At 43.7% G+C, this 23,841-nt stretch overlaps 1 protein-coding gene across 5 annotated transcripts in view; it reads right to left on the reverse strand.

Annotated features, from left to right (window-relative positions):
• ADAR (adenosine deaminase RNA specific) overlaps nucleotides 1-23,841 on the reverse strand; it is a 240,196-nt gene that overhangs the window by 202,692 nt on the left and 13,663 nt on the right. For all 5 annotated transcript variants that reach the window (XM_069218214.1, XM_069218212.1, XM_069218209.1 and 2 more), the window contains exons 2-4: nucleotides 10,431-11,953; nucleotides 8,727-8,907; nucleotides 2,306-2,436 (exon numbers count right to left, since the gene is read on the reverse strand). In XM_069218214.1, coding sequence (XP_069074315.1) covers nucleotides 2,306-2,436; nucleotides 8,727-8,907; nucleotides 10,431-11,098 — 980 coding nt within the window. In that variant the 5' untranslated portion in view covers nucleotides 11,099-11,953. The remainder of the gene's footprint in view (nucleotides 1-2,305; nucleotides 2,437-8,726; nucleotides 8,908-10,430; nucleotides 11,954-23,841) is intronic.

Consider the following 23,841-nt stretch of genomic DNA (forward strand, 5'->3'; position numbering starts at 1 on the left):
GCAATTCCAGTAAATGTCTACTAGGGAATGAGCTGGAGTCCTCAGCATGGGCTGAGGTAGAGCTCAAGATCCATGCAGACATGCTGGGTATCGCTGTCAATACAAGGGCAAAGAGCAGGGCACAGGGTGAAAAAGAAGTGTTGGAGTCTGGAATAATGGGACAACATTCAAAGAGAAAAGGAAAGAAGACTGGGGAACCAGCTTCTACACAGCAAAAGAAACAGAACCTCTCTTCCCAGGAAGATGTTCTATCCCCTAAGGGAACTGAGTCCATGGAGCTGGAGTGTTTCCAGGTTGAGGAGAATGTACTACTTTTGGACGAGCTGGGTCAGTACAATTGTTGAGGTTCGAACACCAGAGCAGACTGTGGCACCAAGTTTTGGTGAAGTCATACGTTTTTGCTGTGACTGCTCTTCTTGTATCTTTTGGTCCCCAGTGGTTGAATCTGAAGTCCTGGTGACAGGAGGACCTCCCTAAATACTATAGGCTACTTGCTTCTGGTTTAACTACACACCCTAGATTACCACTTCCTGGGAAGAATAGGCATTTTCCTGACAGAATTCCTAGATCCACTCAATCACGATGGCGGAACCCTTCCTCGAGTATTCACTTCAGTTAGCCCACCCTAGGGGTGTGACTAGCCTAGAAGTGAAACACACCTCCTGCTCTTGTGCCAAATGGACCACAGGGTAAAAAAAGGAGGGGGGGTTATTTCCCCAGGGTTCGGGGGAAGCCAGGGTCCTACATCAATGGGTAGAAAAGGCTTTGAAGCTTCCAGTCCAGATATGCTAAATTGCTAGTCAGCCTGCTGGAGGAGGTGATAACACCTTTGTATCATACTTAGTGTGGAAGACAGAGCTGTATTAAACAGAGCGTGCTTCAGGTACAAGTAGAGTATTAATAGTGCGTCAATTGCTCACTAAGCTGGGTATTGCTTCTAGGACATTGTTGTGTTAAGAAAATAGACTTTTTGCAGGATTCACCCAAGGTTTTGCCCAATTTTGGACAGTGGGGTCAGAAATGAGTCTGCAGTGGCAGGATGGTCGATACCAGCCAACTAACACACTCAATGGACTAGTAGGATCGCAGGGGGCATGGCTAAGGGGCCCTCTGGGTGCACATCATAATAAATCTGATACTGGCATCGGTATGGATTTATTTAGTTTAAGTTGAGGTGTTTGATACCAAACACCAGTATTTTCAAGGCCGCCATCATGTAGCTGGGTAACAGTGCCCAGTACATGTCCTTAACAGGGCTGCCCGAATACTTGCAATGTCTAGCAATGGAACTAGACATCAGAAGGGTACTTCTGCGCATGCACGTGCCCTCACATGTAACATAATGCACCCAGCCTTGGAGCTCTAAGGCCTGCTGTAGGGGCTACTTATATACATTACATGCAGTGGTTGTGGGCATTGCACACATGGTGTGTGCAATGTCATGTTTTTAAAATGGTTTGCATCATTTCCCACATTCTGAAATGGCAGTCTGCGTGCAATTTGTGGGTTACATAATATATGCTGCAGCCCTGATGAACCCTCGTTAGTACCCATGCTCTGGGTACCAGGGATTTACAAGGGTGCTGAAGTCCTTGCCAACTGGGTTACAACTGAGTATTACCTCGTTTTAGGAAAAGGGCACTGGCACTGGGGGCCTGGTTAGCAGGGACAGTGCACTTTCAGTCAAAAAGCATTCAAAACTAGGGCAAAAAGTGGGGATGACCATGTCAAAGGGGGCACTTTCCTACAGTAAGAACATCTAGAATGCTCATCGTCATCACTGCACTGCAGAGTAATTGCATGTGACAAAAGATTGAAATAATCCTCCAAGAAGTATAGATCACTGCATGAACCACTAGATAGTATGCTAAGGCCTGCTTTGAGATAGGAGGGAAACAGAAACTACAATGATTTTCTTGATGCCAAACTCCCTGCGCCAATGTAAGCGTAAATGATCAAACAAAGAAATTTGAAGTCTAGACCAACCTTACTTGTGTGCGCTTTAAGGGTTTTAGTTTGTTATTTTTTTTAAACATTGGTAAGGATGTATACTCTTAACGAGTTTCTGTGGCATTATCCGAAGAGTACAAACCTGGGGGAAGATCACATTCTACAGCAATTTGTGGACGATAAACTACGTTTGTAGAAAATGTCTCCTCTTACCATTCGAGGAGGCTGTCCTCAGCAAAGCAGATTCCTTACACCGTGACAGACTAGTTCTGTATCACTATAGTGGTAATAAAAGGCAAATTAACTGAACATCTGTTAAGGTAGCACACATTAACAAAATACAGCAAAAACAAACCTGGGGTCATGCGCTGGTCCGTCATGGGATAGAAACTGGAACACACAGGTTTCGCCCATCTTTTGAGCAGTCTCCATTAAAATACTGACTGGATTCTTTCCAGGTGCTAAAGATGGTAATGTTTGTGGTGGCTGTTGGAATAAAATACAGTCTAGTTAAATCGGTAGGCCTGAAACAAGAACCTGAATAAAAAGTGTCATGCCACCATAGAGGCTTTCATCACTTTCAGTCAACAGTTCTTCTACTCACCCACCTTCTCCCTGTGTCCTACTTCCCAAGGGTCTCTAGTTAGTCTATATCTGTTGTCTGCCTGTTGTCTACCCAAAAAGAGATGTTTTTTATTTTTTTGTATTTATTATTACATATACAACAGAACAACACAGACTAGCCCACGAAGCATGAATACAGGCTGTGGTGAAGTTCATCCCCATCCTGACACCGGGATACAATCTATAGGGAATGGCACAAACTTTACTCCGTGTGGGTGCATCATATGTAAATCCCATAATATCGGCAGAGTTCACCCAGCCTCCGCCAATAGTACGTTCCAAGCACATAGTCCAGGCGCGGGGCCTTTCGCCAAACACCATAGGGCAAAGGACTAACAGCAGAAAGAAGAAACATATGGAAAGAAAGGAAAAAGAAGGCAGGCAGAGTTCGTGCACAGAGGCGCCCAACCACAAACATCAACACACAATGCACAGCGTAAGAGGACGACTGTGGGAGATAGTCACCTAAGACGCGAGCAGCCACACAGCACTTACATCCCCGCCGGAGGCCTCCAAGAAAGCTCGCAGCGGAGCCCAGATATCCTTTGGTCGGGAACCCTCCGGAGTCAATCCCCAAAAGATCATCAGCTGTTCCTGACAAAAAGAGGCATCATGTTGCCAGTCAAACCCATGAGGAGCCCACCCCCTGCCCCAGCACATGGCAACTCTGCGCTTAGCCATCAAAAGAAGCAGGCCCACCAGCCTCCTATGTGTCCGGCGAACCTCGTCCACACACCCAAGCAGCGTGAGTTTGGGGGATATAGGCAGCTCCGACCCAGTGATCTCATTAATCATACGCATTACCTCCACCCAAAAAGCATAGACCTCAGCACATTCCCACGCAAGATGTAAGAATCCAGCGTCAGTCCTGGGAATGCCAGGGAACCGAGCATGCAGCATAGCACATAAACGCAGCACATACATCCGCGGTAGCGTAGTGGCGCATTCATCCCCAAGCGCATCTCTAGGAGGGATCAAACGACCATCTACAAACCAATCGCCGAACTCAGGCAAGTTAGAATCCTGAAGAAAATCACACAACCCTGCATCGCGGAACATCCGAACATCAGCAACAGCAAGAACGGGTAATGAGGGGCAAAGGGTATATTAACTCCAGAGCAGCGCAACAGCACCGTCCAGGCCTTTGCAGTATACGCCAGTGTGTCAACACCCTGCGAACGAGGCCGGGATGGATTTTCAAGGACACGGGCCAAGTCATCTGGCCAAACCGCATCACTTTCAGGCGCCAGATGGGGCAGATAAAGAATCGGACGCAGCCAATAATATGCAAAGTGCACCTAAGCGCAATGATAATAAAGCTCCAGGTCAGGGGCGGCAGGGCCACCCAACTCGAAAGGCAGCGTCAGCTTCTCCCAAGCGATACGAGGTTGTCCGCCCGCCCAGACAAAGCAAATCAGTGCAGAGCGAAGACGCCTCAAAAAAACTCTTCGGGAGTATGAGCGGAAGATTCACAAATAGATACAAAAAGTTGGGGAGCACCACCATCTTCACAATAGCAATACGCCCAATCAGCAAAAGCGGTAATGAGCGCCATACCTCAACCTTCTCCTCCAACCACAAGATCACCGTACCATAATTGGGCATCCAGAGAGTCTCTGTATCACAACTCAACCAGACTCCCAGATAACGAACCGGGCCGTTCGCCCACTCAATGGGATACCGGGAAGAAAACTCCGCCACACCTGGAGACAGAGGCAACACCACTGACCTAGACCAATTAATCACGATCCCGGAAAAAGTGCCAAAATGCACAATCTCATCCAGCAGAATGTTTAGACTCGTACACGGATCACGTACATACAGCGCAATGTCATCCGCATAAATAGAAATCAGAATTGGCCGCTGTCGAAACGGCAGACCCCTATCGTTATGCCACTGTCTCAGCCGCACTGCAAGGGGCTCCATCGCAAACCGCAAAAAGTAACGGGGACAAAGGGCATCCCTGACGAGTCCCACGGACGACCGGAAAAGGAGCCAAGACATTACCATTCAAACGCAGTCTAGCAGTGGGGAGCGTATACAGTAATCTGATCAGTTTCACAAATCGAGCACTCAGCCCCCTCTCAAGCAAGTAACACAAACATGTACTCCCATGCCAGAGAATCGAAAGCCTTGGTAGCATCTAAAAATACCGCCGCCGCATTCTTATCAGCCTCCATCGAAACGGCGACCGCAAAAAATTTAAGCAAATTGTGAGATGTGGATCTCCCTGGCACAAATCCGGACTGATACGGCAATACCAACTTAGGAAGCAGCGGCTGCAAGCGCGCCGCAATCACTTTAGCCAAAATGTTATTGTCAATGTTGATCATAGAGAGAGGGCGATACGAATCACAACATCACGGATCCTTACCCGGCTTGAGGATCGTGACAATCCGGGCCTCCTGGAGTGAGGCAGGAAAAACCCCGGCCTCCAAGGACTCCGCTTATACCTCCAAAAGAGGAGGAGAAAGAATATCCGCGTACTCCTTGTAAAACGCAGGAGTCAACCCATCTATACCAGGAGACTTATCGCTAGACAGGCTACGAATCACCACAGCGACCTCCTCCACAGAAAATGGAGCGTCAAAGTAAGAGCGGTGGGCGTCGTCAAACCACAACAACACAATCTCAGAGAAGTAAGCCTGCGCCGCATCAGCGTCCACCCCAGTCGGATCCGTATATAGATTCGCCAAAATTTGGGTAAAATTCTGCATAACTCCACCCGTCCAGCCACACGCTCACCCCCAGCACCATCAATCTCAGTGACATAATTACCAGCCCATGGCGTACGCAGCATGCCTGCAAGCGTGCGTCCGGCCCTCGCCCCCTCACCATAGCGACGCGCCAGAGCGGTCCTCCACAAAAAAAAAAACTCTCAGAGGGAGGCCTCCTCATACAAGGACACCACTCTGCAGTTCCGCCATCACCTCCCTCCTAGAGACCAGTCCACCACCAAACGCCGCACCAGCTCCCCAATCCTCCCCTCCAGATCTGCCACCTTCTGGAAGTGTGCCTTCAACATCCCATGCTGCTTCTAGAGGCACACACCCCGAATAACCACCTTAAATGCCTCCCACAAAGTGCAGGCCGAACTCAGAACCGCAATTTTCAGCAAAGAACAGTACGATGGCCTCACGAACCTCCTCGCGGAACTCTATGAGGGAGCTGCCACAAGAATATGCGCTCCAGCCCACAGGGCACCTCCAACACTAACTGAACCGACGAATGATCCGACAACGTGTGAGGCAGATGATCCACGGAACGCATCCATAACTCCACATCTCTTGTACCCAACCAGCGATCGATGCGGGACCAGCTACTATGGGTTTAGTTAACGCATGTACCCTCTCTAGCGGCGCCATGCTGCAGCCTCCACAGATCCACCTAAGCGCCCTCCTTCATCACCGACGCCAAAGCTCTCGCCACTGCAGCATGCTGCACCCTGGCCACACTTTTGCGGTCCATCCTCGGATCCAGAATGACGTTGAAGTCACCACCCCAGATCACCACACCAGTTCCTAACAACTCCACCAGGCGCCACAGCTCCCGAAAAAACTCAGGGTCGTTAGTGTTAGGACCATAGACGGAAACCGGCCGACAGGCTCCGTCCAACAGCATACCACTCAACATAGCATATCTGCCATTCGGATCAGCAATAATCTTCTGAGTACGCCACTGTAACCCTTTACGCAGCAAAATCGCCACACCGCGAGCATAACGCGAAAACACCGAGCAGTGATATTCACCAACCCAGCCGGCCTTCAGCCTGCCCACCGCAGAAGTTACCAAATGAGTCTCCTGCAACATACAAATGTCAATTTCATGGCGTTTAACATACGCAGACACAAGACTCGCCTTCCACCTATCGTTCTGCCCACGCACATTCCAAGTCAGACAACACACCGTTGTCATGCTTCTCGCTCCGATCTCAGCCTCCTCACAAGCACTAGGCACCTCCGCAGAGCCCCACCCAGCCAGCCAAAAACAAGCAAACAGACAGAAAAGAGGGTATAGAAGACAAAAAAGGCAAAGCGGAACTGAGACAATCCCAAACCCCCCACGCAGACCCCCCCCCCCCCAATTGGGCCATAGCAGAAGCCCCCCCCAAAGCACCACACCTCCCATTCATAACAAGTGAACTAAGATCAGGACTCATCCAGACGGCGAAAGCCAGGCAATTCATCCCGCCACCCATTCAGGACTGCGGGAGAAGGGCAGAAGGGCCAAACAGCAAATCTAACAGCAGAGCAACCCCAGACATAGAAGTAGAACATTTAGATCTCCAGTAGCCCCGGTAAGCCGCTCCAGTCCGAGCATCTCGCCAATTAGTCATTATCACTCAAGGCAGCCTGCTCAGGTCCGGAACCGCCCGGGCCCGCAACCTCCAACCGCTTAGGTATCCTTTTGGCGAATTTGGCAGCCAGCTTTGGGTCAGTAAAAAACAGCAACTTTCCCTCATGTCGCACCCTCAGCTTAGCAGGATACAGCAAAGCAAATCTTACGCCCGCCTGGTTCAACATGCGCTTGGTCGGCAAAAAGGCACGCTGTGCCGCCTGCACACCAGGAGTATAGTCCGGGAAAAAGTTACGTTCAGAGTTCTTGTACACCACCGGTCTCCGCCCCTGGGCCAGCCGAAGGATAGTATCCCTGTCTCAATAGTTCAATAGTTCAACAGGCGGGCAATTATGGGACACGGAGGAGTGCCAGGCTGGGGGGAGGGGGGGGGGGGGGGTGAGGTCCCATCTATGGGCCCTCTCAACCACCAACAGTCGGGAGAGCTCACCAGCAAACAGATCAGACAGCATGCCCTCCAGAAATTCCTCAATACGACAAATGTCAGTAGTCTCCAGCAGCCCAATTATGCGAATATTGTTTTGCCGTAAACTCACTAAATCCTCATTCTTATTCCAGATAACATCCAGGACTCGCTCCATTTATAGAAGTTGTTCTCTATCGCCTCTGCGGTGATCCTCCAGCTCCGATGCCCACGACACTCCAGTAACTCAAATCTGGAATCATGATCATCCACCCGAGCCTTTATTCGATCCAACTGCTCGGTCGCATGATCCAGCTTCGCATCAATACCGGCCAGGCTGCTCTTGAGTTCCAGAAACATGGACTTCACTGAGGCATCCGTGCTTCCCCTCCTTGACCCTGTCACAGCCAGATATAGAGGCAGAAGATCCACCTCTCTTCTTTCCTCCATCAAAGATAACCTTAGCCTGTTGCTGTTCCGCCTTGCCCATGATCCACGACCACTGTTGCCAACCAGCGCCAACGCCAGCAGGAAAAAATAGGAGGCAGCCAGCCCCGGGGATCTTCGCCTCAAGGGGCCTCTCCCCAAACCTCAGAAGCCTCACCTCACAGGCCCGGCTGGGCAGATGCAGGCCTCCAACCAGTCACTCAGGCACACCCTGCAGGCCAATTCAGAAAGCGCCAGCCGCCACCAGCAGCCACCGCAGGGGCCAGCTCCGAAGTCCAGTACCAGGACACCTCCAGTTGTGGACTGAAACTCAGGCACCCCAGCTCAGGGCCAAGCTCTGGAGCGCCTATCCTCCTTTTCCAGGTGCCCCGGCATTCACTGAAGTGAGGCCAGGCAGTGCCTCACCCCCTCCAGTAAGCAGGCTGCCTCCTCCTCTGGCCCGATCTAGCTGGCGACGTCCCCCAGGCAGCCGAGGCCAGGAACCAGCCAGAAATGCCCTAAGCCAAGCAGAGCCTCACAAGGTGATGGCCATCTTGCCAGCAGGCCAGGCCACGCCCCCCTACCCAAAAAGAGATTTTTTAAGTATTTTATGGACACTGGTTGTAAGATAACCAGTTACCTCGCAAACTTAAAGGCAGATGTTTCCACCTCTGTGTTTTTTGATCATAGGAGACCAGGCATTGATGGCCTCAAAAACAGAAGAAAAAAAAAGCAAGATAGGAATGCACAGTATGTGAATGTAAAGTGCAGTGTGCTACGAATGCTACGAGTAAATCAAATCCTACATCACCCTGAAAGCCTAAAAATAAACAGGCGAGATGCTTCCTACTTTATTAATTGAATAATTGTAGAAAGTGTTAAATAGAAGAGTGTCACTCACTGAAGAATTACAAAAAAAATTAACTTCAGAGGGACAATATTTTGGAAATTAAACTTCTGTACTTACGGTTTTCACTGTCGCTTTCTCAGTTTCTGGCGGTGGACTCTCCTTTGTTTCCTCTTCGCCTCGCGCCTCCCGCAGCAGGATCTTCAAAGTGCAGGCAGCTGCATCTTTCCTTGCTAACTTTTTGCTAGCAGCTACAACCGCTGGAAACTGGCGGCCATCAATAACTGCCTGAATTTTAAATCTTCAAAGTATTTAAGTAATCGAAAAAAAATACAAAGAAAGGGGATGAAAAGCAGCATGCACTTCAGATTCAAACACACAAAACCCACTATCCTCCCACTAAAAACCACACTAACAAGAACAGAACAAAGCTAAGTCTGATTATTCGAGTAAGGCCTAGGTATTAATATTCCATTACAATTGTTTCAAATGACTAAATATCCAAGCCCTAACTATGTGGTCATGGTCCACAACCCAAATACACTCCAACACTGTGTGTGCCCCGGCACTAAGTATCAGTCTACAAGAATTCAATATTTTCCAAACAGTGCGGGTCTTTCATTAACCATATCTTAGCTTCACCCTTTCCAAGTTAGAAAACAAATTCTCTTATCCTTCTTGAGCAATGCCAGGTCTCAGACACAACTTGAGCTGTAATTAAAATTGTTATTTCAAATCTAACAGTAACAAAACACCAATCTGACCCAAAGAAGCAATCAGTGTATGTGGAGACAGCAAACACAACTTGTATGACAGAAACGTCATACAATCCAGCACAACCAAAACACATTGATCTAAAAAGGTTGGCAATATTCAAAGTCCAATGTAGTACTGCACAGGTAGAAACCAGTGTACCTAGCATCAATGGCTAGTGTATCTTGCCAGTTTTGACATCCAATAACTATAACTATGAAAGTAGCAAAGAGCAACATATATGTAAGTTGTAGCACTTAGTGCTTCTCATTCCTAATTGGAAAAAGATTTCAGGCAAATTGCACTATGGCCATCTATACAAACATTCAACATCCAAACCATACTAGGCACCATGAGTACAGGCATGCAAACATTTCTGTCCATGATACTGTGCCCCAGTCCCTATTTTCCACCCATCGAGACAAAAAGTATGAATGAACATCAACTTTAAAACCCGCTCACGGAACACTTCAAACACTGGATAAGAAATCAACACATTCCATTTGATTTGGTTCAGACAGGCCAGTTAACCAAGCAACCAGAAAAAGGCATGGTTTACACTTACAGAAGCCTTACATGTGTCTAACATATATCACAAACAAAAGTGGCAAAAACAGAGCCAGGCCTTTGAATCCAGATACTAAACACTAAAACCGTCTTCAAACACCTATTCCAGGTGACTATGTCAAACTTCGTATTTGATATTATTCTGTTATGTTAACTTTTCAAGCAGTGAACAGAAAAACAAATCTATACGATTAAAATGAAACATCATCACTTAACTGACTGGCCGTGTATAAGCAAACCATGTTAGACACACAATTTCACTTTCACTGCTATGTGATTGTATCACCACCAACTGTACCATCCACTAAGTATCCTATTTCAAAATGCTCCCCCCCTTCATAGCAATGCCTAAAGCCAAGCTAAGCAGAATACAAACCCAGGTAGTCATACAAGCTAGTGCCATCATGCTGACCTCATCGTCTGCTTTATCAAAACAAAAGAAAATGACAGTGCTGAACTCACCCATCCAGTCCAAAGTGGAAGGCTGCCATGAATTCAATTTACCTTGGGTCGTGTGATGGTCCAGTCTGCTGCAAGAGGATGAAATCGCACTTCTGATTCAAAAATTGGGTGTACTCAAGCAATCCACTCACTGGATTTTTCTCAATACACTGTAGCAGCTTCTCTAGTGGTGGCATACGCTCAACAGGGGGTTCTGCAAAATTCAGTGGTGTTCCCACCATATCGCCAAACTCTGTGACATCATCTGTGGCAAAACTGCCATTCAGTGTCTCATCCTTCATTCGCTTCTTCGGCGGCTCACCAGAAGATCCATCAAGATCAAGAGCGTAGTCATTCAATGCTTCTGCTTTAACCACTTTTTCTCCTCCATTCATATCGTCAGAACCAAAAGCTGAGCCTACGTTCTCACTCTCTTCATCTGCAAATGCATCAGAAGATGCATCCAAATCCTCAACTTCATTCACTGACTCAGCTACCAGTACCTCATGAGCCTTCCTCTTCAGCTGCATCCTGTCACGCTTCTTCTCAGTGAGGGACCACTTTGGTGGAGTTGTGGCCTCCCTGCAAATGTCACCTTGTTTCTCCAGTTGATAAAGTGTGATGTTCACATCTTTGGCTTTTGTAAGTCCAATATTTTTTGCAATGTTCACAGCAGTTGATTGCTCAACGCCAAAGAGATATTCACAGATCTGTTCTTTGTTCACAACCATGGTGGGAGAATCAAGTTCTTCAGATTTTACAGAAGAACTTCCTTCGTCAGTTGAACTTTCTTCGTATGTGGATTCACTTTGGTTTCGGACCTCTGTAGTCTTCTGCACCTGATGGAAAGTTGTTAAGGTTTCTGGATAATGTTTTTTAGATTTCCCCCTGTATTGAGAGGAGCCTGCCTCAGTGCTTATCTTTGAGTTCTGCCCTCTAATATCGCTATAAATTTCTCGTGACTGTCGAGGAGAAGAGACTGCAATACACCAACCTGGAGGGGAATCACCTATTTTCTGAAGCTTCCCTTCTTCCTTCAGCTTGTAGATATAATGGTTAGCTTCCTTCTTCTGTATGTGAAGTTTGTGTGCAATATCACGAGCGGAAAGGAATTGACCTTGGCCAAGTCGTTGCAAAATGTTCAAGATCTCTTTCTCACGATCGCTCTTTAGAGAAAGGTTTTGAAAATCAAGTGAAATGTTTTCAAATGCTTCTTCAGAACACCACTGGTTGCGTTGTGGTCTACACACAGAGTATTGAGTTTGTGGCCAGTGCCTGTTGTAGGTTCTTGGGTCTCCAAAGCTGGTATGTGGACTGCTGTAAGAAGTTGCACCCTGGTAAAAAGCAGGTTGATTCCTATATGATGTGGCTCCACTGTAATAGCCCTGAGGGTTGTTGAAGATTGCAGTACTCCTGGAATCAGTGGCCCGAGTTCTTCCTACATTAATTGACGCTGGGTGTCTGATACCTCTCTCGTTACACAAAGCTACATGCTTTGAAACTCCGGCTTGATTAGTAGGGAAGCCTATATTTTGTCCTGTCAGGAAAGCTCTTTGTTGTGCTTTAAATGTTTCAGAATTTAACCCCTATGGAACAAGAGAAAGAAAACTGAGGATTACAAATCGAGCTGGAAAACATTTTTGCACAGCTGCTACAAGACTCTACCACAATCCTTGTTCATAGTGCAGACAATAAATGAGCTAGAATACAATTGTTACCATACATGTGTGTGTAACAAGCTCACAATTCAACATTGCTGCAGAGGCTGGCTACAGAATAATGAAGAATGCAAAGAGCTGCCCATCACAATCTCTAAGTGTTACATCTTCACAAGGACAATCAAACTACTTGCAACACTATTAAGCTGTGCCCATTTCAGTCTAGTTACAGCATGTACTACACACTCCAGTGCCCTCTACAGACACTTTCAACACAAGTACCGTCACGTGTCATCTAACACTAAGAAATGACAGCCCACACATAGTCCAAAACAGTGGATTAAAGATATGTACAGAAGCTTCGAGTGAAGTGACAAGCCCATAGGTGGTTCAGAGTAAACTACAACTGGATGGAGCAGTCAGCTTCTGCCGCCACCCTTACAAAACCCTGTTTAAAACAGAAGTGAAATACTAGGAGGTTGTGCACATGAATTTAATTGTTATTTCTACTGCCTTGTTTTGAACTGTATTCTGCACCAGGCAGAGATTTCTCAAAGAAAAATGTTAACTGGTATGGTAATAAGCTCAGGGGTGTAATAGCTACCAATTACACCAAGTGAGTCACAGTGACTAGGCCACCATTAGGTCCAACAAATAAGTATACATGGGTGTTCAGGTCAGAAAATCCCCTCCCCACCCAAAAAAACGCATTGTGCCAGGAGGGTGGGTAGTGAGTGTTATCTTTAGTTAAAACTCTGACTGAAAAAATAGTATATATTTCAGCTATGTCTGTCAAAATAGAGGTGCCCAAAAATCATGTTATTTAAAACAAGTGTACTAATAAACTTGGATTCATTGTAGTGAGGTAGTTTAGTGTTAGAATTGTGCAAAATGTGATACCAACATGAAACTTTGCACTGGGCTTAATACGGTAAAAAAAAAAAAAAAAAAAAGAAATTGATGGTATAAACCCCCAAAACTGTATGTGTACTTTGCCTGCATAACGTCACAAAAGCAAATGGCCGCCGCTATTATTTGTATTGCAATTATGAATCTAATGTTAGGCATCCATCACATCATTTCACACGTTTTTCTGGTCAGGAATCCCAGAAGTGGAACAAATTCTGCATCTTAGTTGACCCCGGGCAAAATACGAGAAATTTTTAATGGATCGAGTAAGTAAATACCTTAGGATGTAAATAAAAAAGTATGTTGTACTGCCTTTGTAAACTAAATTATTTTTTGTTTCAGGTTTCCGAAATTGTGAAAAGATTACTCACTGTCAATGAGTGAAAAGGTCTATCAAAAGAAGATGTGAATTTGTAAATATTAAGAGCTTATATCTAGTACACAAAATGTTAGACCTGAGATTGATTGGGATCCGTGTGTATTGTGGCAACAATATTTACCACAAGTTTTAGTGTGTCCAGCTAATAGTAAACGTTCTGATAAAGTGGGTAAAAACGTTTGCTTGAGGCTCTGCTAGCTTTTGACGAAATAAAAGGACTTCTTATCAATCAAGACAAAGTTGTTAAAAAGTCATGATGTAGTTAAACAACAGTTAAATGAAAACTGTGGAAAATTCCATAAAACATGCAGAAATAAGTTTGACAAACTAACTTGCAAGGTTATCAAAGAAACCTAACCTAGTTCAAGGCAGTTTTCAAAAGAGCACTTCAAGGTGTACATGTGCTTCATTTATAGTTGGTGAATTGAAAGATATGTGTTTCTTCTGTGACAGTCAGATGCAGCGCTTATAACTGTGCACACACAATTGAGTAATCGAGTTTGAGATGCTGCAGTTGCATTAAGTGACTCAAAAGTACTCCCCTAGTTAAGAGGTGGTGATATTTTTGTGACCGAAGCACCACAAAGTCTGGTTAGTTTTTATAACTGGCTGCAGAGAATACAGAACAAAGAAAAAAAACAAAGGTAACAAATTGACAATCTATGGCATGGTATTAGGCGAAATTATAAACTCTCTCAAAGACATACTTAAAAATTCTTAAGTATCGCCAGTCTTTACTTTATCTAACACTAGAACCACCACAGGCTGAGTTTAAGCAAAAATGTTGGTAAAAGAATGCCCTGCAAAGCATTATGGGACGACTGAGTGCTGCACATATTGTAGTATGCTGACTGATGCTCAGACCAGCCCCTAAAGGACACAACAATAAAAATATAATTTGTAAGAAACATGTACCCAATTAAAAGAAAAGATTCCTGCATTCACATCAGAACTGATAGCTGAACTTCTTCTAATGCGCAAAATACTTTATGGGAGACAATATATATATAGTATCTGTAAACAAAATGCTCTTCAGGATGGGGTCTGCTTGGCCAATGCAGTTGCTATTATTTGAAAAGGAATGGTTCCACTTGAAGTAGATGTATTAAGAGGACAGTATGAGCAAAATCGCTAAGAAAAGTCAGAAGAAGTTGGGACTGCTAGCTAAATCAAATACTAATGATTATGTGACAGCACAGTAAATGAGAAGGAGTGCAGCTTTTTCAGTCTCACAACTTGTTCTTATCATACCAGTAAGGCAAATACTAAAGAAAACATATGCCAGAAAAAAAGATAATGAAACTCCACTACCTCTTTTTATTGGAGTGATGGTGCATGCTAAAACTCGAAAACAGGAATCAGTTGACAAACTGCACAAATTGGGCGTATGCCGGTCATATGAGCGTATTTGAGAAGTATCAGCAACAATAACGAACAAACAAAGTAAGCAATTCTGCAATGACAGGGTTGTGTGTCCAACAGGCCTTCAACTCTCTATTTTCACTTGTGTAGTAATAGAGAATATTGAACACAATTACTCGTCATCTTCATCCACTCAGTTATTCCACGGAACAGCCATATCGCTCATACAGAGGAAATCACATTTGCAGTGTATATCACCTTTCTTAAAAATTAAAGAAAATGAGAGGACCAATGTACCTCATCCCTAACAGAGTGGTATTTGCAGTTACCATGTACAACAACAAAAAAACAGCCAAATGTACCTGTAAGTAATATCAATGTCTTTCAGCCTCCTCCTATTCATAATGAACCTAAGACAGGCGAATGGCTGACGATGATTCACTCTTGATCTCCATAATGTAACCAATTCAAGCCACAACTGTTGGGCTGCTCTCCAATCCAACAGAAGTGGTTCTGTCACAAAAATCCGTAGTGTATTGCTATCTTTATTTAATGAGTCAAATTTTCCTTCTACGGTACGCCACTGCTTGATATACTAAAGCGTACACTGGCCACAAATTAATCCTAATTAGACTCCTGTGGTGACGTGATCAGCTAGTCTATGCAACAGCTAAACAATTACAGTGGTTACTTACATGAATTGTATGGGGAAAGACAAAATGGTAGTCATGACTGGAGCATTACACATTGAAATGCCATTCTTTGCAGTTTTAGGAGACTGGCTTGAAGGTAGTGGCTGTGCCGATATTTTAGTTGAAGCCTATGTTACCAGTGAAGGTAAAGTTGGACAATGTCTAAAAGGGTCTCATGTAAAACGATCCCGCTGCATATACTTAGTGTTGCTTCACTGTATATACTTTTGAAGGGTTATGATGGATCTACTGATGGTCAAATATCCACTAAAGAATGGATTACACGAAGAGTTGCAGATTCTGTACACTTCAAATATTGGTATATTACACTTCAGCTCAAATTACTGGCATTCCTATTTCTGGATACCATTCAATCAGCAAATTTTGAGAAGTTTATTGTAACCCTGCAAATGACCTGCCCTGGGATGTTTGCTATGGACCACACTCTCTATGCCAGTGTTCACTAAAACGTTTGTCGAGCTAAAAACAAGAATTGCAGATGTTTATGAAGAATTTTCGAAAGGATATTTTATTGTTTGTAAAAGTGGTAAACCGTATCCCTGCATATCTCATAACAGATGCATGAGCAGTGTAACAAGGCTATACAAATCAGATGGTGAGGCAGTTGGCATTCTTAATAATCCTAGTGCATTGATGAAATGGATGGTGTCTGGACCTATAGTTGCCAACTAACTGGGACAATTCAATGAAGACATGGGATTCAGTGAAAACGAAAATAACTGTGCTCACCATGAAGACAGTGTCTCTCGCAAAACTGTTTTTAAGTGACGTTAAGGAACTTACACATGTTTTCGCATAACCGAAATCATTATGTCTGTGGTATTGGCAAAAATCTTATGAATGTTGCATCCAACTTAAACATGAGTGATAATGCAAATAAATCTGTGTGCATTGCTGATGACATGGAAAGAACTCAATATGGAATGTTTGTTTGAGAACGCCCGATATGCTGCGAAACATCTATTTTTGAACCTATTCCTAGAAACAAGCTATGTTTATTTCATAAGATAGTCCCAAAATCAGTGAACCTCAAAGTATCCATCCTAAAAAGGGACGGCTCACTTTTCACTAGAGTGTATGAGTGCTTGCCAAGATAGAGAAGACAGTTTAAAGGATTTTTTTTTGCCCATGAATATCTTGATTATCCCCCTTCACTTTCTGAGGGAGTATTGCTGAGAAAAGGGACAAAGTCTGGCATCTCTTGTTTGGAAAAGCTTAATGGTGCTGTAGATAACATGAATAATGTTCCAGACACTGCAAGTTGTGTTATCATGGATGGATTGGCAATAATCCATTTCTTAAAAACAGACAATGTACACTATTTAAGACTACAGCACATATATATATATATATATATATATATTCCAGCCTTATGTAATGAACATACTTAACAAATCAAAACAAGTTGGAATAGTATTTGACCATTACATAGAAGGGTCTCTGAAAAAGAAAGTAAAAATAGCCGAGGTGTTGGTTTACGCTATTGTGGAAAGGGTTTAACAAAGATACCAAAAAAGATACCAAAAAAAAAAAAAAAACACAGGCGACTTTTCTACAAAATGAAGATCAATGTACAATCAAGCTAAGCTGCTCTTTTACAGCACAGAAAGAGAGCAGCGGCAAGAGAGTGAGCTATGTGCGGACTCAGTGTGCAATGTGTATCCTCTCTTATACTTGTTCCATCTGAGGGGGGGGGATGGCAAATGGAGGATTCTGGTTATGAACCTCTGTGGTCACTTCTGCCTGATGCTTCAAAATACTGAAAGGAACTTGTTAAGTGTGGACGTAAAACAATTAGTACATATGCTTCTAAATGTAAACAATTGTCTCTTCCATGTACTAGTCTGTGTTTGTGATGGACAATGCAATCGGGAGGACACGTTTTAGTTGACTGACCAAATTGTACCCTTAAAAAAAAAAAATACATTGACTAATAATTACAAACACTAATAATACCGTTTGTATCTTCATTCTTTTTTCAATTATTAAAAAAAAAGTTTTAATGTTACAAAATGTACTGCTATATTATAACAAAAAATATAGCAAAACTATGCAGGGTATCATTTAAAATTTTCTAACAGACTTTTGGTACACCCTGTATAAGGGGCCCAAGGGCGCCTAAAATACTAACATAAACTAGACATTTTTTGATGAACCATGATTTTTGTTTGAAATTTCTATCTTTAGATATTGAAAAGGTAAGGAGGGGTGAGCAAGTTATGCGTACATACTTATCGTAGTGTAATGTGAGCTAATTAAATTGGAACTTTTTTTAAATCCTTGGCTAAGAAAACATTACAATTATGTGAACAGTAATATTACATTTAGGATCATTTACTGGCTCTTGCAGTGGCCATTTTGTACTATGACATCACACGCCTAAAAGGAGGGGGGGCTCAGATTTTTGGGGTCTATAGCAAAAATCAATGTTCATATGACTACCTAACATTGTGCCATATTAGTATCACATTATGCACAATACTGGTGTTTTTTTTACTCTAAGCTACCTCACTATAGTATATATGCAGATGTGAAGAGTGTAAAATGCCATTTTTTCCCATTGTTGGAAGCCATGATTCACTAGGGGTGCAGTCTTCTAATGAGGCTTGATGACCCTTGCCTCACTCGCTCAACAAAAAGATATTAAAGACAAAATCATACTCAGCTCTTCTGCACATATGGTTTAATTTTCCAATATATATTTATTCTCACAAATATATTTTACCAAAGTCAGGATGCAAGGAGTTATACTTGTGCAGGAGTGATAAAAAAAAATAACACTTAAGAGACAGGCGACTACTAGGAGAGTTGTTTCCCTGTGCAAAGTAACTGTTACATCAATTTGAGGGGCAATGAGAAGTATTTTCTCATGTCTCTCGTACAACACTGTGGGAATAGACTCAAATTTGATCATTGCACTATAGTAATAGATGTGTAAATGTTTTTATTGGTGCAAGTGCTCTAAACATTGCGTTTTGGACAACATTATTTTTAGAGCCATGGCATGAAAACATTTACTACAGTGTAAGAATCATATTATCACATTGCAGCTTTAACTAATTTGCGAAAACAATGCTGATTGTCTAAGATTACATTCTAGATCGCTTTACAAAAGAAGACAACTGGGGTTATACACACACGGCTAAGATTTCTGATTTTGTTTGTGAGGGCTGAATTAACGCCCTGTGATCTAGTAACCATTAAATGCCTTTGATTATGACTAATGCACCTTAAAGAAAAAAGAAACATGGAATAAATAAATGCGGGAATACAATGTAATATTCTATTTGTTATCATTGTTGATGGTGAGGATGCCCCCTCCCTCGGGCCAAATACAGCCCAGCAGTGAAGGGGACGTGTTGCCCCCACTCCCGAACCATTCCCTGGGCCCAAAATATAAATGAAAGGGAAGTGGGTGTGCGGGTCCCCACCCTGAGCCTTTATAGGCCCTGGGGGACCGCATCCCCTGGGGCCATACCTTATCTCAGAGCCTTATTAGGCCCTATGGATCCCATCCCCCAGTGCCAAATATAATAATAGTAATAATAATAATAATAATAATAGTAATAACAACAACAACACTAAAAAGAGGGAGAGGGGCTTTGTGGCCCCCTCCCTGAGCCTGTTCAGGCCCCGGGAACCACATCTCGATAGGGGCATATCTATTTTAAAGGGGAGGGGCTGCGTGCCCATCCCCAAGTTTCTTAAGACCTTAGGGACCACATCCCCCTGAACTTTTTTTCTGCTTTAATAAAAGGGGTGAGAAGCTGTGTACCCCCACTCTCAGCCTCATTTCCCCCTCCTTTGCTGAGCCTTGGGAACCCCAACCCCCTGGGCTTTTTTTGTTTAAAGGGAGGGGGTCAGTGGTGCCCACAGCCCCTTTTTACCGAAGCCTCATTAGGCCCTGAGGACCCTATCCCTCAAGGCCAAATTTATTTTTTAAGGGGGGGGGGGGGGGGGCTGCGTCCCCCACCCAAGCCTAATTAGGCCATGGGGGACACATTCCCCAGGGCTGTTTTTTTTTTCCCCTCTAAAGGGGAGAGTGCCCTGTGGCCCCCGCACCACAGTCCTATTTTGACCCTGGGGACCCCATTACCCGGGGCCCCCGCTCATGCTACGGGAGCCAGCACTGCTTTTTTTAAAGCTCCCGCCAGCTTGGCGCAGAAATTGCCTTTTGTCCCATCTGGGGAGAGATTAAGCAAGCATTTGCAATGCAATGGGTCTCCCATTTGCTTGGGTTAGAGCTACTGGCATTGTAAATTCGTAACTGGACTTTTCTTGCCACATCAATAGGTCAACCCTGCCTCATAATTTGGTCTTTTCCTGACACATAACTCCAGTGGTCCTGTATATAACTAAGTCTTTTCCATTTACTTTCTTCCTCTATCTGCAACCAAAAATTAAAATGTTAGTTTAACATCCTAATTTAAATTTGCCATGCTCATTCCAACAGAATACCACTTTCACTACCCCACCATAGTTTCTGGCCAGCTAACACAATTCCCAAAACAAGACAGCCATGAAGAAGTAAAAAGAGAAATAAACTACAAGGGTCACCCAAACATATCAATAGTTTTCTAACAGTCACAGTGTAATATGGATGATAATTTGGCCTGAATCATGGTCATAACTGCAATTAGGAGAGATTAATAAAACATATACAATCATCTTATAAACCCAATAAACACCTTTCTCACAAATAAACGTACGGCATTAGACTATAATGCTCAGAACAGCCCCTAGAGAACACCACAATGAAAACAGCATTCGTAAGAAACATGGTCATGTTAGCATATAGTTAGCCACTAAAGGGCATAACCATGTGAAAAGAAAATGACAAAGCACTGCAATATAACCATATATTTAGGCCTCAGGGGGCGTAGTGTATTGCACATTTTCAGGGCCAGCAGGCCTACTGCAATTAATTACAAACAAGACCCTAAAAACACAAACTACTCTCAGCTGTAAAACAAAAGTTCCAGCAACGAGAGGTTAAAAAAATTAAAAAATAAACGACACAATGGGGAGAGGTTATTATTTTGGGGTCCCCAATAACCTAGTGTGGGATCCAAAGATGACCTCAACAGAAAGAATGTCTCATGCTGAACATTTTGGTGGTGGCCCCACTGGCTTGGGACCACCACAGGCTGAGTTATGAGAAAAGAGGTTTTGTAAAAGAATTCCCTCCAAAGCATTATGGGACAACCAAGTGAAGCAAATATTGTAGTATGCGGACTGTAATGCTCAGAGCAGCCCCTAGAGGACACCACAATAAAAATAGCATTTGTAAGAAACATGATCATGTAACTATATAATTAGCCCCTAGAGTGCATAACCACATAAAAATAGATTGGCACAAAGTAAGGTAGTGCATCCACATATTTAGCCCCTAGAGGGCGTAATGCCTTATACATTTTCAGCCCTAGCAGGCGTACTGCAATACTACAGCCCTTAGAGAACAAACTACTTCAAGCTGTAAAATATAAGTTCCAGCCATAACAGAGCTTAAAAATGGACTGAATGGTAGGAGGGGTTATTATTTCGGGGTCGCCACTAACCTAAACAGAAAGTGTGTGTCATATTGACTGTTTTGGTTGTGGCCCCATTGTCTTAGGACCACACTGAGTTAGGACTTGAGAAATGTTTTGGAGAAGAATGCCCTGCAAAGCATTATGGGGAGACTTTTCTCGAGCGCAGTGAATATTGTAGTATTGGCTCTACTGCTGTGCCGGGAGAGCCCGTTTCGTTTTTTTGTTTTTAAGTGAAGCGTTTATCAATAATAAGTGTTTTTGTGAAAGATATGGAGCGGGAAGGGGAGAGCCAAAAGAAATTACTGATTAGGTAACAGGATGAACAATGTGACTAGCGCTCAAATACCGCAGATGGAGTTTGCACTTTTCGCGCAGTGAGGGCCATGGCTGCCATGAAGCACCAAGAGGAGAGACGAAAGAAAAAAAAAAGAAAAAAAAGTTCACCCACGCTGAAGTATATCAGCAATCATGCAATTATCCATGCAACAGAGTCAGTCTGCAAGGCGTTAACATAACTGCCCCACGGCGGGACAAACGTAAAGCAATTACCAATTACATCAAGGGATTTTTGAAAAGCAAGCCCACAAACGAGTGAAAGCGATGGGTGTAGTTAAAAGCCCACAATACTTACAACGGGTCAAAGCGCTTGCACTCGACCTAAAAATGCTCCCACCAAGCATGAGCCAACAGAAGTTTCCTTGCCAGTGCAGGGGTAGGAAGGGAAACTACAGGGTCCTGGAGGGGAGAAGGCCCACACCAAAACTGGTCCAACCCTAGTCACTGAACTAACCATGTTGGGGCTCAACCCAGCACAGAGCAAAATAGTCAAATCCCTTGGCTCTACTCTGGACTTCTTTTTCACTGAACAAAATGGCACAATGTGGAAACTTGTACCTCCTCCAACATAAGAAAACTAAATACCCAATATCCTCCAATCAATTAAGATTTGAAGTCCACGGCCTGATCATTTCAAGCAGACACAGGGCACCCCCTTCTAACAGGCATTCCCACATCAATATTAGCCCTGCTTGAAGCCATCTTTTACTCCACAAAGAGGGGAAACAAATGGCCATAATGTCACTATAGACCTCCACTGGCTCCCACTGGAAGCCTAGATCAAGTTCAAGATAGTATGCACCAACTACAAATTTTAAAGCCCACTTATCTTCTAATACTATCTGGAAGCATCTCCCAGGAAACAAGCCCTTAACACTAGAAACCCCCTCCAGTCCTCTTTACTGCCTAAGCAATCCTCCTCAGGAGCAGCATCCAGCTTTTGAACTAAGCCCCTAGACATCAACAAAGAGTAACAAAACTCCAGAGCATTCCACATAGAACAGTCCCCATTTTCGCTGGCCTTGCTCATCTAGCGAACGTCTCCAACCCCATTCATGTTACATCGATTCAGCTGTTTTGCTACTGTTGATGCCTTTGTTCCAGCTCCACTATCTCCGCCCCACTCCATATACCCCATTTCTTTCTCCATCCCAGTGTGCTCACAGAAGTGGTTTGGTTTTCTGTAAAGCACTTAAATACCTGACCAGGTACAAGGTTCTATATGAGAAAAAAAAAAAAGACAGATAAAAATAAACTGTACAAGATTGCCCATGTGTCTCAGAAGCTCTTTTTAGGCCTGGAGTAGAGACCACTTTAGCTGTGTCGCCACACATGTTATCTCAAAAATAAATACATCACATTCCAGTTTTACTACATGCAGGTGGTTTTCAGTCAGCCTCGTTCATTAATTTTTCTGCTGGAATGCCATTCAAATAGCATATTTACAGTGGGCTGTGTGGCTGCACTCTTCACACACTAGCTATGTAGAGAGGATCAACCTCATTCAGTATTAGCCAACAGGAAAACAATTTGGTGATAACGTCAGTCATGGCATTTTGATGACTTACCTGTGCTTCAGAAAAAAAGAGAACAGTAACTGACAAATGCCTTTGTTCCGAACATAAAAAGCATCTCGAGTGCACCATGGCCTCTTTCACACTGACAGAGCAAGCGGCATCCCCTCATTCCCAACCTTATTGCAGCAGTGTAGAAAGTAAAGCAAGAAACGTTTCACCCTGGCCCTTTGCTCATAGTAAAGCAAACCACTAGAGCGGAGATACATCTTCGACACCAATCACACATCTTTCACTCCAACGAGCTCATAGCAAAGCAACCCATTGAGCAGCGATTAAGCGTGTGACAGATTTAAACTGTATCTCTTTCTTTGGATTTCATCTTTAGAAGACCCAACGAAGTAAATGTGTCACACACCCCATCGAGTATTCAGGTTTTTAATCAAATTCTGTTTCAAATGCCATTACTGATGTACGTGGAATAATGTGATTTTACGACGGAATTTACTTACAGTGTTTAGAAGCTTGTTTTGTATTTTTTTTTTGTTCTCTTTCTCGTTCCTAAGGGTCAATATTCCATTCCAGGAATCTCTGCTCAATTTGAGGCTTGTCAATTGTAGGGATATCACATTAAAGTCCCTGTTCTTCTCCTACTCTTCTCGGGCTGTAATGCGCGAAAGGAGCTGCAACCATGACCAGGAGAGTGAACATGCCCCCAATGTAAGAGGGGCAATGCATGCGACTTGTAAGCAAGTACATTTGTAAGAAAGCAGTAAGGCAGGAAACAGTTAAAATCTAAAACAATCCTGTAAAACGTGAAACCTATTGCAACTGCTGGTTTTAATTACTTTCATGAATGTACCCTCCACACTCTTAAAAAGCGATTCACATTGATTTTACCTCCTTCTGCGTGGAACAAAGTCCTATCTTATAGAGAAGACCACTCGATTATTCTGATCTCACAACCACGTGTTCTAGAACCACATACAGGTGGGAGGAAAAAACTATTCTACAAAATTCAAACCCAAGGTACTGAACACCGGCTTCGAAGGAATGTTGTATGGTAATGTGA

The sequence above is a fragment of the Pleurodeles waltl genome, chromosome 12 (genome assembly GCF_031143425.1).
Source record: "Pleurodeles waltl isolate 20211129_DDA chromosome 12, aPleWal1.hap1.20221129, whole genome shotgun sequence".
NCBI lineage: Eukaryota > Metazoa > Chordata > Amphibia > Caudata > Salamandridae > Pleurodeles > Pleurodeles waltl.